Genomic DNA, 14556 nt, shown 5'->3' with positions numbered 1-14556 from the left:
TTTATTAGACCCTGATATCTCATGGTAGTTTTTATTTTTTTAATTAATTAATTTTTTGAATGGTTCTGCTGGCAAGATGATCTTGGATAAACAACGAAAAGATTCTGCGCCTCCTGAACCTCCAGCTGCTACCTGCTCAGAGAATGCTATGTATTTCCTAGCCGAAGTATGTCCTGAAGAGCCTAACTATCAGAAATGGACATTCATGTGTTTATATGGCATGAAAGCTGACATTTCCTGGTTACCTTTTGCAGGTGATGCATGCCTTTGATGCCGCATCTGAGAAGGAACTGAGCTTGGCTGTGGGTGACTATGTGGTTGTTCGGCAGGTCCTTTTCTGTCCTTTCTTGTCTCATTTGTGTATATTTAGTACTGAGTTGGTTTTTGAAAGCTAAAAAAAAACCTATTATTTTATTTTTCGTAAAGCATATTCTCAAATTCAGAAAACAAATAAATAGGTAAGTTGCATGGATTTGCCAGTGGTCATGATTTGTTAGTAATGAATATGCTATTCTCTAGTTCCATCATAATATCTGACATAGGTTTACCATTTATAGTCTCTGAAAAAGTATGGCTTCCATTTCAAGGAATTCACCTCGAACTTCATAGGACTCTACATATTAGCATCTCTAATTCATGGTGATGTACGCTCTTCTGCTAAATCTTTAGATCTGAATAGCATAATGGGAATGAAGGTACAACATTTATGCGATACCGTCAGAAGGGTGAATGCTCTAATTTCACACTTTTTTGGGTATCAATTTTTGGAGTCTCTTGTGCTAGGAGCTTGTTGGAATCAAAATCTTACCTTTTCTATACCAATCATATAAAGAAGAGGTGCTTATTATGCACGCATGTGAAGAACTCCTGAATATCTAGATACCAAGCCCATGTTAGTGTAGTCATTGGATGGGGATGCCAATCAGGAAGCCTTTGTTATTGTTGTATATGGAATATATAGAGACCACATTCGAGAGAAGCTTGTCAACCAAAAGAACAATTAGTTATATTATATCTCTTTCAGTATTTTTTAAGCCAAACGCCGCTATACAAAATTACACCTGGCACTTGCAGGAAACCAGATGTGAATCGGGTAGGCTTAAGCATGTAAGACTTGGCCCCAAAATCAGGCTATTCAACTCACCAGATTGCAAGGTATTCCAAAATGGTTACGTAATGGTCTGATGCAGGACACATGATTTAATGTTAGCATGCAATATGGAGATTATGAAAGTGTCCGTAAAGTAATTTAATTAACGAAAGATGCTAACCTACTAAGTAATTAAGAGTAAACAATAGGAAATAAAATCTGATTTAACCTAAATCATATGCTCGCATGCTAAGAAATCACATAAATCAATTAAAACTAGAACCAATGGAAGGATAGAACTTCCAATTTAGCATATGCACGTTCCACACTCAAGGGACAGATTTGTAGGTTTTTTAATTAGGGTTATGATGAGGAAAATCTGAAATTTGAAGAATTAGGGTTCATGGGAATTGAGAATTTTGGAATTAGGGTTTTTTTTTTTATAAAGAAATTGAAGAAAATCTAGGAAAGTTAGGGATTTTAGGTTTAGGGTTAGGGTTTTGGGAATGGAAGAAAGGGGTTTTGATATAAGGATGATGGAAAGCCAAAAGGGACTAGGTGGGATTCACACGTGTGGCCGTACGGTCACACGTGTGGCGTGAGAGGATGGGTTTAGGTCAGTTAGGGTTTGAATTGTGGATGGGTATGGAAAAGTAGGGTTTGGGAGAAGACGAAGATCTGGGATGGAGAGAATGAAGATCCTGAAGAAAATACCTGGATGGGGGAGAAAAGAGAAGGTGTGGGGATAGATGGAGACCTCGCACCTCCGTTGATGAAAATTAGCCTCGCACCAATCTTCCTTCTAAATCGCATGGAAGTATCTTCAAATCGTATGAAGATGAGAGAAGAAAGCAAGAGCTTCTCTCTCTCTCTCTCTCTCTCTCTCTCTCTCTCTCTCTTTTTAAATCACAAAATCCAATAGGGTTGGAACTAGGACTGAAAGTTGGGCGGGTTCAACCCGACCGACCTGTGACCGACCCGACATTGGGTTGGGCAGGATGTATCGGGTTTGGTCTCAGGCTTGGGCCATACAAACACCGACCCGATAAAACTTGGGTTGGGCTTGGGTTGCCCGACCCAACCTGAACCCGATCAATATATAAGTTCCTTATAAATTAATTATAATTGAGTGCGGATTCTCTATGTTGAAGGCATGTAAAATTACAATGCCAACGAGTTTCATTGGTCCACGTCATTTCCGATGACTCGAGCTAACAAGATACGTTGGATTTCTCTCTCTCAACTAGATTGCTTAATACATAATATGGCTTTTAAAGGAGTAGTTGTCCTATATTTTAGCTTGTTTGTTTAGAAGAAAAAAAATAAACTTCTTTTCTATAAATAACTACATATATAATTAATAAAATTATAGGTAACAAAAAATAAGATGTGTATTGAAAATATAATAAACTAATGTAATAATGAAAATATTAGCATATATCTACCCGACCAACCTGACCGAGCCCGCTTGGGTTGGGCTTGGGTCGAGAATTCCCAACTCGAGGTTGGGTTGGGTTGGGTTAGGGTTGAGCACCAACCTGACCCAACTCGCCCAACTTTCAATCCTAGTTGGAACTCCACCCCTCATGTGCTTTTATTATTAAATATTCAGCATAATTACAATTATGTCACTCACTTAAGTGAGTGGCCCATCATCCAAAATAAGAAAACTAAAATATATATTATCAATCTCAATCATCAAATAACTCCTAAAAATAACAAAAAACATAAAGAAAACAAGATCAGAGTCCAAGGGGCCCGGATCTAAAAGATCTGGTGGCCGGATGGCCTAATTGAAAATATCCAACAGTCGGATCGACACGAAATATAAATTTTATGACTAAAATGATCTCCTAAACAACCCACATGCATCATCCTAAAGTGGGGTTTTCTTGATGCATGTCCAATGCATATGGGGTCTTCAAAATGGCCCGGCGGGCCCCATCTGGAACTCGTCTCCCATCCACAAAGAAAGCTGCACTGATGTGGGTGGTCGTCTCCGTCTTTGGTACACCTGAGTAGGTCCTCTGATGTCTCCATCATAGTCGTTATGGAAAAATTAACCCGTAACCAAGGTGTTCCAAAACGGTAATGGTGGCCGTAATGGCCACCACCATTACTGTGATGATACGGGTCGTAATGGCCGTTACAGCCCCTGTATTGGTCGTTACAACTCTTTTTTATTTTTTGAAACAAAAAATGTTCTAGGGCCGTTATAGGGATGTTATGGACTATTACGGGACCATTACATGGCCTTTTGGCTTGTTTTTTCGTTAACAGCCGTTACGGTTGTTTCGACCTCATAACGCGTAACAGTTATGACCGTTACTGTTACATAAACATAACGGCTGTTACATAACCGATTTTGAATACCTTGCCCGTAATGGCCTGTAATGGTCGTGTAACAGATGTTACAGTGCTGAAATAGGTTTAAAAAAACTGTAACAGCCGTTACAACCCATATCGTAACGGTAACGGTTGTGGCTGTTACTGCCACCGTTACCGTTATGGAATACCTTGCCAGGTTGGCTAAACATCAAGTGCAGACCAATCACAATTTTTTGTAAAACATTTATTATTTTGCAGCTATGTAACAAGGATTGTCACATGTCCAACACTTTAGATACAATTCTTGCCTGGTCTAAACAAGAGATGACGTCTAGCAACATTTTCTTTGTGAAATAAGATAATGGGATTCTTTAAAAACCTGAGTATTGGAGTTGGATACTTTGACACTCGAATGAGAGCAAGCATAAGTGACTGCGCTTCCTCAGGACTTGAAATCCAAATCTCATAGGATATTGAACTCTAGAGTCGTTAGTTAGTTAGAATTTATTGTGAACCTTACCAATTGGGAAACTAATTCAACTTCTAATATTGTTACGGAAGTATTTTAACATAACTAGTGAGAAGTGCTCATATATTGCCACACCCATATTCTAAGAATCAAGAAATCTGAAAACTGAATTGGATTCAACAGTGGATTCCTTGGATCCATCCATAGCTTTGTATCCACTTTGTACCTGCCTTGAATACAAATTCTCCCAGTCATCGTTACTCCCTGTGCTTCGAGCTGCTGAAGCTAGTGATACATTTTGCCATGACAATCTTCACTCTGCATGTTCATGTTCAAGTAAAGCGACCTATTTTTCCATACAGATAACAACACTTCTTAGACTTTTTATCCTGCATCTTGTCATCATTTCTACCACTACTAGTATCCATTCGTCTTTCAAAACATTTCCTTGAGGTTTCGATTTTTTATTTACTCTTCCCTTTGGCATTCCTTTAGAAACAAATTTTCTCTAGCCAGCTACCTTCAGATCTGCTATCTTTGCAGGCATAATTCGATGACTAATTAAGAGATCCTCTAGCTCTTTGACTGATGAATGGATGAGCCATTGAGATGCATATCCACACTTCATATTTTGAGTCACTGAGATGAATCTTCTCAACTTGGACTCCATAACCTGGTTCTCATGGTCCAACTGGGGCAAATCCTGCATGACTTTTTCATGCTAGGAAACCCAACAAAATGGAGAGTTTCTGCTGGTCAAGGTTGCCGATCTCTCTCTCCAAGAGTTGCAGTTCTTGTTGTATTCCTTCCTACAAAACAAACCAGCAGGCATTCCTGACACTTGCTGTGGAGTGGCTGCATCCTAGTTGTAAACTAATATTTCATCCTCGGCCCACTGTTCGCTTGCATAGGATGCCTTGCTGTCCTTGGTGGCACACATGGCTGTGTGTTTGACTCAAGAAAGCTTTAAAAAAAAAAAAAAAAACTTTTTCTGTAAATTGGATCTATGATTTTATGTCTAAAAAGATATGAACTGAGTGCCAAAAACTCAGTTAACCGCCATCAGACCTAAATTTCAACAACTGAAATGTGTATGTATCAAGTGGCCTTTGAGGGACAATTTTGAACGTTCTGCCCATCTACCACCGGCCTGAGTCGTTTAATCCCTTTCATGGTTATCTATTGAATAACATCATGTCGGTTACCATTACCTTATCATGGTCAATATGGCCTTCTGTTCCACCATGCTTCTTGAAAGTCGTAAGACTAATGTGTTCCCTAGTCCTGTTTGAGTTAGTGTTGGCCACACAAAGGGCCCATATGTTCAATAAATCTTCAAGAGCTTGGCAGATTTATTATATGGTCTGCGACCTGCTGCCTTACACAATATACTCGGGTTTTCATTGTGACAAGCAGGGCCAATTATCCAGTGATTCAGATGATTGTTCTGCTGGACTGTACCTTGGATGGACCATGCCCTAGATTTCCCTGGATAGAGCAATCCTAATCCTTTTATTTCTGGCACAAAAATAAACAGTCGGGCAGTTAAAAAGGAAAATACAGAAACAGTCTACATTCAACTATAAATGGACCAAAGATTCGTGGCCAAGATCTTCCATTCTGAGAGATTTTCTGGTAACCATCCAGCCACTGTGGGGTGTTACAGAAGAATGTGTAATTCCTGTTTACGTGTATGATGGGTGGAGACAATCCAATGTAACTATAGATTACTAATAGAGGAATTGTAAAATGCTCAGTCAAAAGGTTGCTGTTTTCAATTTGTACAAACAAGGTCCATGGTTGCAATCTGAATAGTTGAAATGACAGGCCTCACTGAGCATGATCTATGCACCAAAAATCCCCAGAATGGGAAGATCCAAGCTATATAATTTTTAGCCTGGGTTGAATTTGAACCATTGCTTTACTGTCAATTTGTTGGCCACCTATCGTAGGGTTAGGATTCTTTAAATACGGGGAATTTTGAGTGCATGTGCCATCAAGAATGACTGTGTCAACCATTCTGGCTGCCCAACGAAGAGCGCTACTTGCCCCTGCTGATACAAATTGAAACCTGAAAGATACTGTTCAACCTTTCATCCTGGGCATTGTGTAATACCTCTTGTGAATAAATCTACCAAAACATCGCAAACTTTCTTCACGAGGAAGAACTAATAGAAAACTATGGCCATAGACTATTTATCATTCCCAAACTAAATGGAACTTGAGATTTAGTTTGGATCAGAGGCACCGTGATGTATCTGTTTATCCACGCAGTCCATCCCTTTTCTCAGATCATTTTAAGGTATGAGCCCAAAAATGAGGTAGATCCAACGCTCAAGTGGACCACACCAAATAGTAAGCTTGGGTTGCATTAAATGCAAGAGTCATCTGTGGTGTGGTCCACTCGGCTCGAAAGCTGGCACTCAGCTCGAGCTGGCCCAAGCTGCTGACTGAACCTTGCTGAGCTGGCCAGTCAGGCTCTAGGACTGAGCCGAGCCGAACTCAAGCTGAGGTAGGTTGCTAGCCGAACCGAGCTGAGCTGTGCCAAGCTTGACTCGGTTCGGCTCAGTGTCCAGCTCTACTTGCAATCCAAACATAAAAGAAATAATTTCAGTTGTGATTTCTTCTACCAAGGAATTTCCTAATCCAAACTGTCCCTAAGGTGAAAAACACGAAGGATGCTAAGATTGGGTGTGCCACATATGATTCATCATGTATAACAATGCCAGTTTTGCTTGGTTTGCACTCGAAATTAGAGCTCTGTTATCTGTTTCTTGGTTTATCATTTTAACTTGTGTTGTTGACGCAGATTACTCCAGCAGGATGGTCAGAAGGGGAATGCAAAGGTAAAGCGGGATGGTTTCCATCCGCATTTGTGGAGAAACGCCAACAGATTCCGAACAGTAATGTGGCCACCAGCGTGTTCTAGTTGTGCAACGAAATTTGACATTGGTAAGAGAATATGCTGTTTGACATTAGATGAATATTAGAGTTTGGTTTCGTGTGAGATATTCTTGCTAAATACATGAAATAAGGGGAGGAGCCATTTTGTGGGTCCCATCCATTGTAAAAAAGAAAAAAGAAAAAAGTAAAAAACTGGTCATGAATGTTTGATAGAGTTTATTTTGAACCACTAAAGTCTTAGTTGAGATCAAATTACTATTTGTCTATTCACAAGACGCGAGTAAGATGCAATGATGTAATTTTTTCTACCGTAGGCGGGAACAGACCTCGATCTGTGTTTGAAGATTGGTCATAAATTTCGATAGATTTCATTTTGGACCACCGAAGTCTTAGTTGAGATCAAATTAATGTTTGTCTATTCACAAGATGCGAGTAAGATGCAATGATGTAATCTTAGGTATTATCAATGTTTTTAAACCCAGTAGGCTGGAACGGACCTTGATCTGTGTTTTAAGGATGGTTTGGTGCAACTGGTCAGATCCGCTCCGCCTGTTTTGGCTTGGAATCTGCTTCAAACTAAATCAATAAAACAGAGAGTGAATGAACAAACAATCTGCTGTTAGCATAGTGGTTTGAATAAGGGAGAGCCCCCCTTCCTCCTCGTCATCTATATGCCTACACGTACGAGGTCCACCTGTTGGACGGCTTCCTAATATTGTAGTCGAGTGCCTTTAATCTATGTTGAACATGGGTCTACCGATCCCATTGAGAAATTCTCAAAATTTCCCCTATGCGTGCTTGACAGTTTTTGGGACATTCTTCGATCCCGACGATGGTAGCTTCAATCCCATTGACAAGCCTTGATGGCTGTCGATCCGATTGAAGGTCCCATCAACAAAATTGTACAATTTTGCAAAAGTGCGGGTTTTGTTTCTTAATTCGACCTTAACTCTATACAAGGGCTTCTAATCATGGGAATTAGGGTGAATAATGTGCAGTGGTTGTTTTGAGTGTAAGGGAGAGCAATGGGCATTTTCTGCTTGATTGTGGATGGTTGACCTTTTTTGTTTTTACATGTCCATTTGAATGCTTCAATCAGACGGTTTGGATTGTCTGATTTTTCATCCACTGCGGGGTCAAATGGATGGATGGTTTGATTAATGTGGGGCCAGACACCATCCTATCACTAATGGATGACCCGAAGTGATCCTATTGATTTACTTAATTGGATTCACATAACATGACAGGTATGAAGTGCACCTGCCCATTCATCTTCATGCAATCACATCACTTCTAGTGAGCCCCCAGGAATGGCCGTACCTCTATTTTTTAAGCAGGAGGTTAATGTAGGTCAAGTGGACCTCACTTAATTCAAGGGTCAAGATCGAGAGGAAGGGCCACACATGGTCATCTCTTTTTTGGTGGGATCTTGGGTTCTTTGTAATATTGAGCTTTTACTGGGTTACTTCAGCCATTTTATTTCTGGTTAGTTTTTGAGTAGGAAGTTATCAGTTGTTAGAGTTAGTATTCATTAATTAAGGATTAGTTGTGATTAAATGATGCGGATTGCATGGTGACCTTGCTGTTGGGGGAAGAATCCCACAACAATATCAAAATTAAAAGGAAAAAAAAGAAGAAAAGAAGATGCAAATCACAACACCAAAATTTACATGATTTCCTTTCGAAACATTAACAGATTCACACCCCATATATATATATATGGAAAAAGAAACGAAGAAACAATTCTCAATATAATAATGATTATTTCTTTCACACCATAGAATGTGTATTATCCCAAATGAATTAGGATTTATATAAAATCTCCACGTGAAATTATGAAATTACCCTTCGGGTTAAGGGAACCTCACACACATAAAGAAACAATTCTCAATATAATAATGACTCTTTCTTTCACATGAGTGAATGTGTATTATCCAAAATGAATTAGGGTTTACATAAAATCTCTACGTGAGATTATGAAATTACCTTTTGGGGTAAGGGACCCTCAAGCAAGGGGGCACAATACATCTCTGGTGATTAGGCTTCATGGATCCTAACACCTGCCACCAATGTTCTGTGCAATATGGTAGGATTTGATTGGATCACATGCAGAACCCTGCCACATCCAGTCACACGTCTATGGTAATAGGGTCACATAATCCATGTCCATGATTAAAACATTTTCACCCACATTAGTTACATTTGTTCTATAAATATTGCTTGAGAAAATATAAATATAACTTGGGAGAATTGATTTTCTCTTCAAGCATACAAAAAGAGAAGAAGAGGAATGAGATTTTCTCTTATTGAGAAAGGGTTCGATCAACGATCTAGATGCCTGCAGAATGCTCAATCTATAAGGTCCTAGACAATCTGTATACTAGAGCCGCTCGCCGGATTTGGATTCGGCATACCCCTTGCATTACCCACTTAGTCGAAACTCCTACATCATCTACAGTGAATCCCATCATATCAGCTGCTTGAATTACGAAACTATAGGCCCACCTATGCAAAATAAAAATCAGGGCCGACCATCCAAATTGGTGGACCAGGAATCAGATACAGTTCCTTGCAAGTGTAAGGACATTCTCAAATGAACAAATAGAAGAAGTAACTTGCAGCACACGTGGCACTGTGACACACGTACGTGATATCTGCTCTATTCATCAAATGGAGTCCATGGGAACATGCACTAATAAAAAATAAAAATGAAAAATTCGGGAAAACAACTGTCCTGTCGTCTGGCGGACCATGCATGTATGAAGATAGTCAACATTTAGATATGATGACAAATGGTCTATGTTGAACATAAACGTGGCCACTTGATATGTGGACCAGCTTGAGTTTAGGCCCCACCTAATGAAGGGTTCGGATTACACATGCCAGTGCCTTGTTGAGACATGTGCCGCGACTAACAACTTTCATTGTGTTGGTCGTACGTACAGAGAGAAAAGCATAAATACTCTCGCTGAGCATGATGATCTGTATACACGCATAACGCTGTATGCGTGGTTGTACAAGTACCTCAATCCAAACCGGTAAATGGTTTGGACAACTAATGGATGGTCAAAATGAAAAGTAGTAGATGCTCGTCTCTTCCAGCTTGGCACGTGTTGGTTGTTTTCAGCCGTGCAGACCCCGTTGGGAGGTGGTTCATCCTACATCAACTTCGGTTGTGGGTCCATCTGATGAGTGGGATGGATGTTGCACGCATTGATCAACGGTTCCGATCAGCCAAGATGTGTCCCACGTATGACCGAGACTATGATAAAGAGAGCGAGTGCCCATGATACGGTAAAGCTGGATGATTGGAAATGAAATAGAGCCATCTCTTCACACTACACGTGTCATGATCATGCATCAATCGGATCCGTCCATCTAGTTACAATTAATGTGGATGGAAAATGGTTGAAAATACTCAATGGTTGGATGATTCTAGTAATCTCATTGGTGGATCTCAAAGCGACGGTAGGAAACAGGAAAAATGGTGAAAGTTAAATGTCGAGCGTGGAATTGAAGGAAACTGACGGATTTGATTGTCTAATAGGTCTGATGTTTGAGATGTGTGCCTTGCATGATAGGGTGGACTATATGGATGAACCACCCTGATTTGGACGCGGATTGCGTGGTGACCCCAACACCACGTAGCTACGTGGTGTCAGGACCCTGTGGGGCCCACTGTGATGTATGTGTTTATCCAAGCCATCCATCTGTTTTTCTAGCTCATTTTAGGACATGGACCCAAAATTGAAGAATATCTAAAGCTCAGGTGAACCACACCATAAGAAACAGTGGGGATAACGACTTCTACCGTTGAAACCTTCCTATGGCCCAGTGTTGTTTATTTGTCATCCAACTCGTTAATAGGATTACATGGACCTTGATGAAGGGAAAACACAGATAACAGCTTCATCTAAAATTTTTGTGACCCAAAGAAGTTTTCAACGGTAGGGGTTCAATCCCTCCAGTGGCGTGATCCACTTGAGCTTTTGATATGCTTCAATTTGAGTCCATGCCTTAAAATGAGCTGGCAAAATTCTAAACGGCCTAGGTTAGGTAAAAGACATACATCAGGGTCCCACAAAGTGTTGACACAAGGCAAGTGGTGTGTCAATGCATGCTGCTGAGAAATGCGGCTGGTATTGCCATGGGTTATCAATCAAAATGGCTTGAAGTTATAAAGCAATAAAGGTGCTGACACTAAAATTTGAATCCATACAATTTTTTTAGTCATTTTGAATATTTTTTGGTTTTTCAAGGGATAAAAGTGTTCCATTGCAAATTGACACTCCGTACAGTGGTAGCTTGTCACGGAAGTCGGAAAGCCCTTTTGAGAATAGGCCGTGGGCACTACCAAATCAATGATTTAAACTATACCTTACTCGATTTGATTTGTTAACTTTAATTAGACAACGGGAATTTACAATAAAGTCATTTCAATCTTTTTTTAGAGTTGCCAGTGGCCTACATATACATTAACATTGTGAGTTAATTTCGAAATATTTCATCTCCTATGATTCATCCGTGATGAGTTTTGCTATAAACTTGGACAAATTGCATAAAATTAAAATCTCATTCATTTGTACAGCTTGAATCTACTAAAAAATATCCGGTGGACCTTACATAGGATGTGAGATGGTATCAAAAGGGGGCCCTTGATGCTGGAAGGCCATTTGACATTTTTCTTATTTTCTTCTTTATTTTTTAAAACCATTTGGCAATTAGTACTGTTGCTACCTCTGCGGGGCCCACTCCGGCAAGCTTCCACGCATGCATTTGACATTGTTCTCTCCATTCTAGTAAGTTTTTAAGTTTTTTTTTTTTGGGAGATTTCTAGCCACACTCTCTGATGTAGAAGTTATGATTGTTAAAGGTAGTTTAGGTTACGATAATAGTGACTTTTGTATATTTTTTTTAAAATTTTTTTTTAATATTTTATGAGCATCAATTGTGCGAGTTTGTGAAAGGGAGAAAGGTGTGGTGATTTCCTTCATAATTTTATTTTATTTTATTTTATGATTATTATTATTTTTTTTTTGTATATGAATGGTGAAAGTTTGCAAACTGGATTAATTTTTTAATGGAAGAATGTTGTAATAGATTAATGTTTTATGGTGGATCGACGATATTAATTGTGGATCGCTAATATTCACCGTGGATCACCGATAATCAGTGAGGATCACTGATATTAACTATAGATTGCTGACATTCACTATGAATCACCGATATGCACAGTGGATTGTCAATCCAACAAAAATTGTTATAACTCCCTCGTTATATGTCCAATTTGAGTAATCTTATACTCGTTGGAAAGATAATTTGATGGACTTTCAAATGAATTTATAATTATTTCACTTGAACACCATTTAAATGCTTAAAAGTGGGCCCAAAGTTCATCAAGGACCGTGGATCATCCCCAGAGTTTTTCATCGTCGTCAGGGAGTGTAGTGTCCATCTGTGATGAGTTTTGCCCTTAAACTTGGGTAAATGACATGAAATTATATAACCAAAGTGTTACAAATTAAATGATGCACATGCTGGTACTTATGTGGAGTATGAGGAGTTAGATGATCTTGTGGCTCTAGATCATAGCTTTCATTCATGTTAAATTTGTATTTTCATGTAATTATAAAAACTTACGACATTGGTTTGTATAAGCCTTTGGGCAACCACTTGAACATATGGATATGTATATTTAGACTTCCCTTTTGACTTGATTTGTTTATATTCTGCTAAACTACTAACTATGAAAAGGAAAATTTTTTAAAAAAATGTAAAATTTGTGCTATCTTTGAAGGCTAATACTTGGGTTTTCAAAAACTAGTATACTCGGGTTCGAGAACCGGAGTGTTACAAATTAAAACCTCTTTCATTTGGACTACTTGGTTATGATATAAGATTATCCAGTGTGCCCTACATAAGATGTGGGATGGATTTAATAGGTGGTTCCCTCTCGGGAAATGCCATTTGACCTCTCTCTCTCTCTCTCTCTCTCTCTCTCCATCCTTAATGTAGTAGCTTGCCTCAGAAGTTGAAGGGAAGAGATGATTGTAGGTCCGAATCGTTAATTAGTAAGGCACAACGAAACTTGGCCAGAGTTACTTCTAAGATTTTAGCCGAAGATATTAAAAAACCCTCCGCGGTGTAGTCACCTGCTTTGAAAAATAAAGAAGAAAGAAAAATAAGAAAATGTCACATGACCTTTCTCGTACGAGGAACCCACCTATTGCACCCATTGTAAGGCCCGTATCCTATACCGTATCGTTCTGTAGACTTCCGCGGTCGAATTTCGGCGACTCGCGATCTGTTGTCGGCATTTGCGCACGATCCTGTGTCGTGTCCCGTATATCAGAGTCGGCGTAACCCGAGACTTGTACCCTAGCGACCGCGCCGTCACCGCGGTTCCGATGCCGCATCTCGTGCACTGAGGCGATACCCATACTAGGAGATGTGGGCCTGCATTCAGTTCGAGAAAATGCCGCGTGTTTGCAATCCCAAGAGAATCTATACAACGTGTCTCATCAATCACCTCACATGTCAAGTACAACACCCCATCCCCAAGTAACCCCAAAGTCAAAGCAACCCATCCCTTACGTGTCAAAGTACTCATCACCCATCACTCACTTTTCACCCATTACCCTCTTACATCACTCATATCTCTTCTCTCTCTTTTCTCTCTCATTTTCTCCTAAGCAACTAACGTCCAAGTAAGAGAGCTCCATGAGAGAGAGAGCTTTGTGTGGCCCACTTCCTATCTCCCATCCCCACCGTCCAAAACTAATCTCGACCGTTGAAGTTCGTTCTTTGAAGCTCTAGGATGCTTTGGCGGAAGGAGGAGGAGAAGATCAAAGGCGGGTTATCTTGGACCCACATTTTCCTTTTTATTAATTATTTGTTTTGTGATTTAAGGGCCCATATATGGTGTATTTTGTATCTAAGAGAGGCCTATGGGAGCGGGCCTCTCTCTCTCTCTCTCTCTCTCTCTCTCTCTCCCTCCTTATGATGAATGGCCCACCTATGATATGTGTATGTTATCCATGCCGTCCAACTAGTGGGCCACCTTAATCTTGATTCGGGGTCCGCATGACTAGACGATCACACAGCCCAGATGAAAGGGAAAAATAAATATCAAATGGTTCCAAATCTAGTGTCCCACTACGTGGGACCACCATGATATATGTACATCAAGCTGGACGGTGGCTGGACGCTGGCCATCTCCATTATATAAATATAAGTACATATATATGGATTGTATATATTAAATATTATATTATATTATCATCTTATGATATAATATTATATATTATATATATAAAAGGTACGTGTATATGCAGAGGTGTATCTGCACGTGTGAGCCCCATGTGCGGTATTAGGTGGCTGGCGTGCACTGATCAACAGCCAGCCACAGCTGATGTACGTGCGAATAAATCCACGCCGTCCGTCTATCTGGTGGGACCCACCATCTCGGTATGTGCAGCATCTGACCGTCCATCTGCTGGACGGTCAGCGGCCACCCTGATGGATGTCTCCCATCCAAACCGTCCATCCTCTTGGCAGCAGCTGGCCGTCCATCTGTTGGATGGTCAGCCGCCTCACCATGATGGATGTTTCCATCCAAACCCTCCATCTGCCAGGGACGTGGGTCCCACTGCATTTAACGTCAGCAAGTTCTGCAGGCCCATGTGATGTATGTGTTATATCCCACCGTCCAGTAGGTGGGACGGTGGGGAAATCCAGACCGCCCAGCCCTTCCACGTGGACGTGG

The 14556-nt window shown here is 40.2% G+C and overlaps 1 protein-coding gene across 4 annotated transcripts in view; it reads left to right on the top strand.

Annotated features, from left to right (window-relative positions):
- LOC131240871 (SH3 domain-containing protein 3) overlaps window positions 1-8272 on the top strand; it is a 33864-nt gene extending 25592 nt beyond the window's left edge. For 3 of the 4 annotated variants that reach the window (XM_058239405.1, XM_058239387.1, XM_058239412.1), the window contains 3 exons: window positions 77-166; window positions 255-329; window positions 6697-7172. In XM_058239405.1, coding sequence (XP_058095388.1) covers window positions 77-166; window positions 255-329; window positions 6697-6816 — 285 coding nt within the window. In that variant the 3' untranslated portion in view covers window positions 6817-7172. Of the gene's footprint in view, window positions 1-76; window positions 167-254; window positions 330-6696; window positions 7173-8038 lie in introns of those variants that run through there. The other variant, XM_058239396.1, reaches the window with a different exon arrangement.
- Window positions 8273-14556: the final 6284 nt, after the last annotated feature.

Source organism: Magnolia sinica, chromosome 1, assembly GCF_029962835.1.
Source record: "Magnolia sinica isolate HGM2019 chromosome 1, MsV1, whole genome shotgun sequence".
Lineage (NCBI taxonomy): Eukaryota > Viridiplantae > Streptophyta > Magnoliopsida > Magnoliales > Magnoliaceae > Magnolia > Magnolia sinica.
This window is presented reverse-complemented; position numbering and strand designations above follow the sequence as displayed.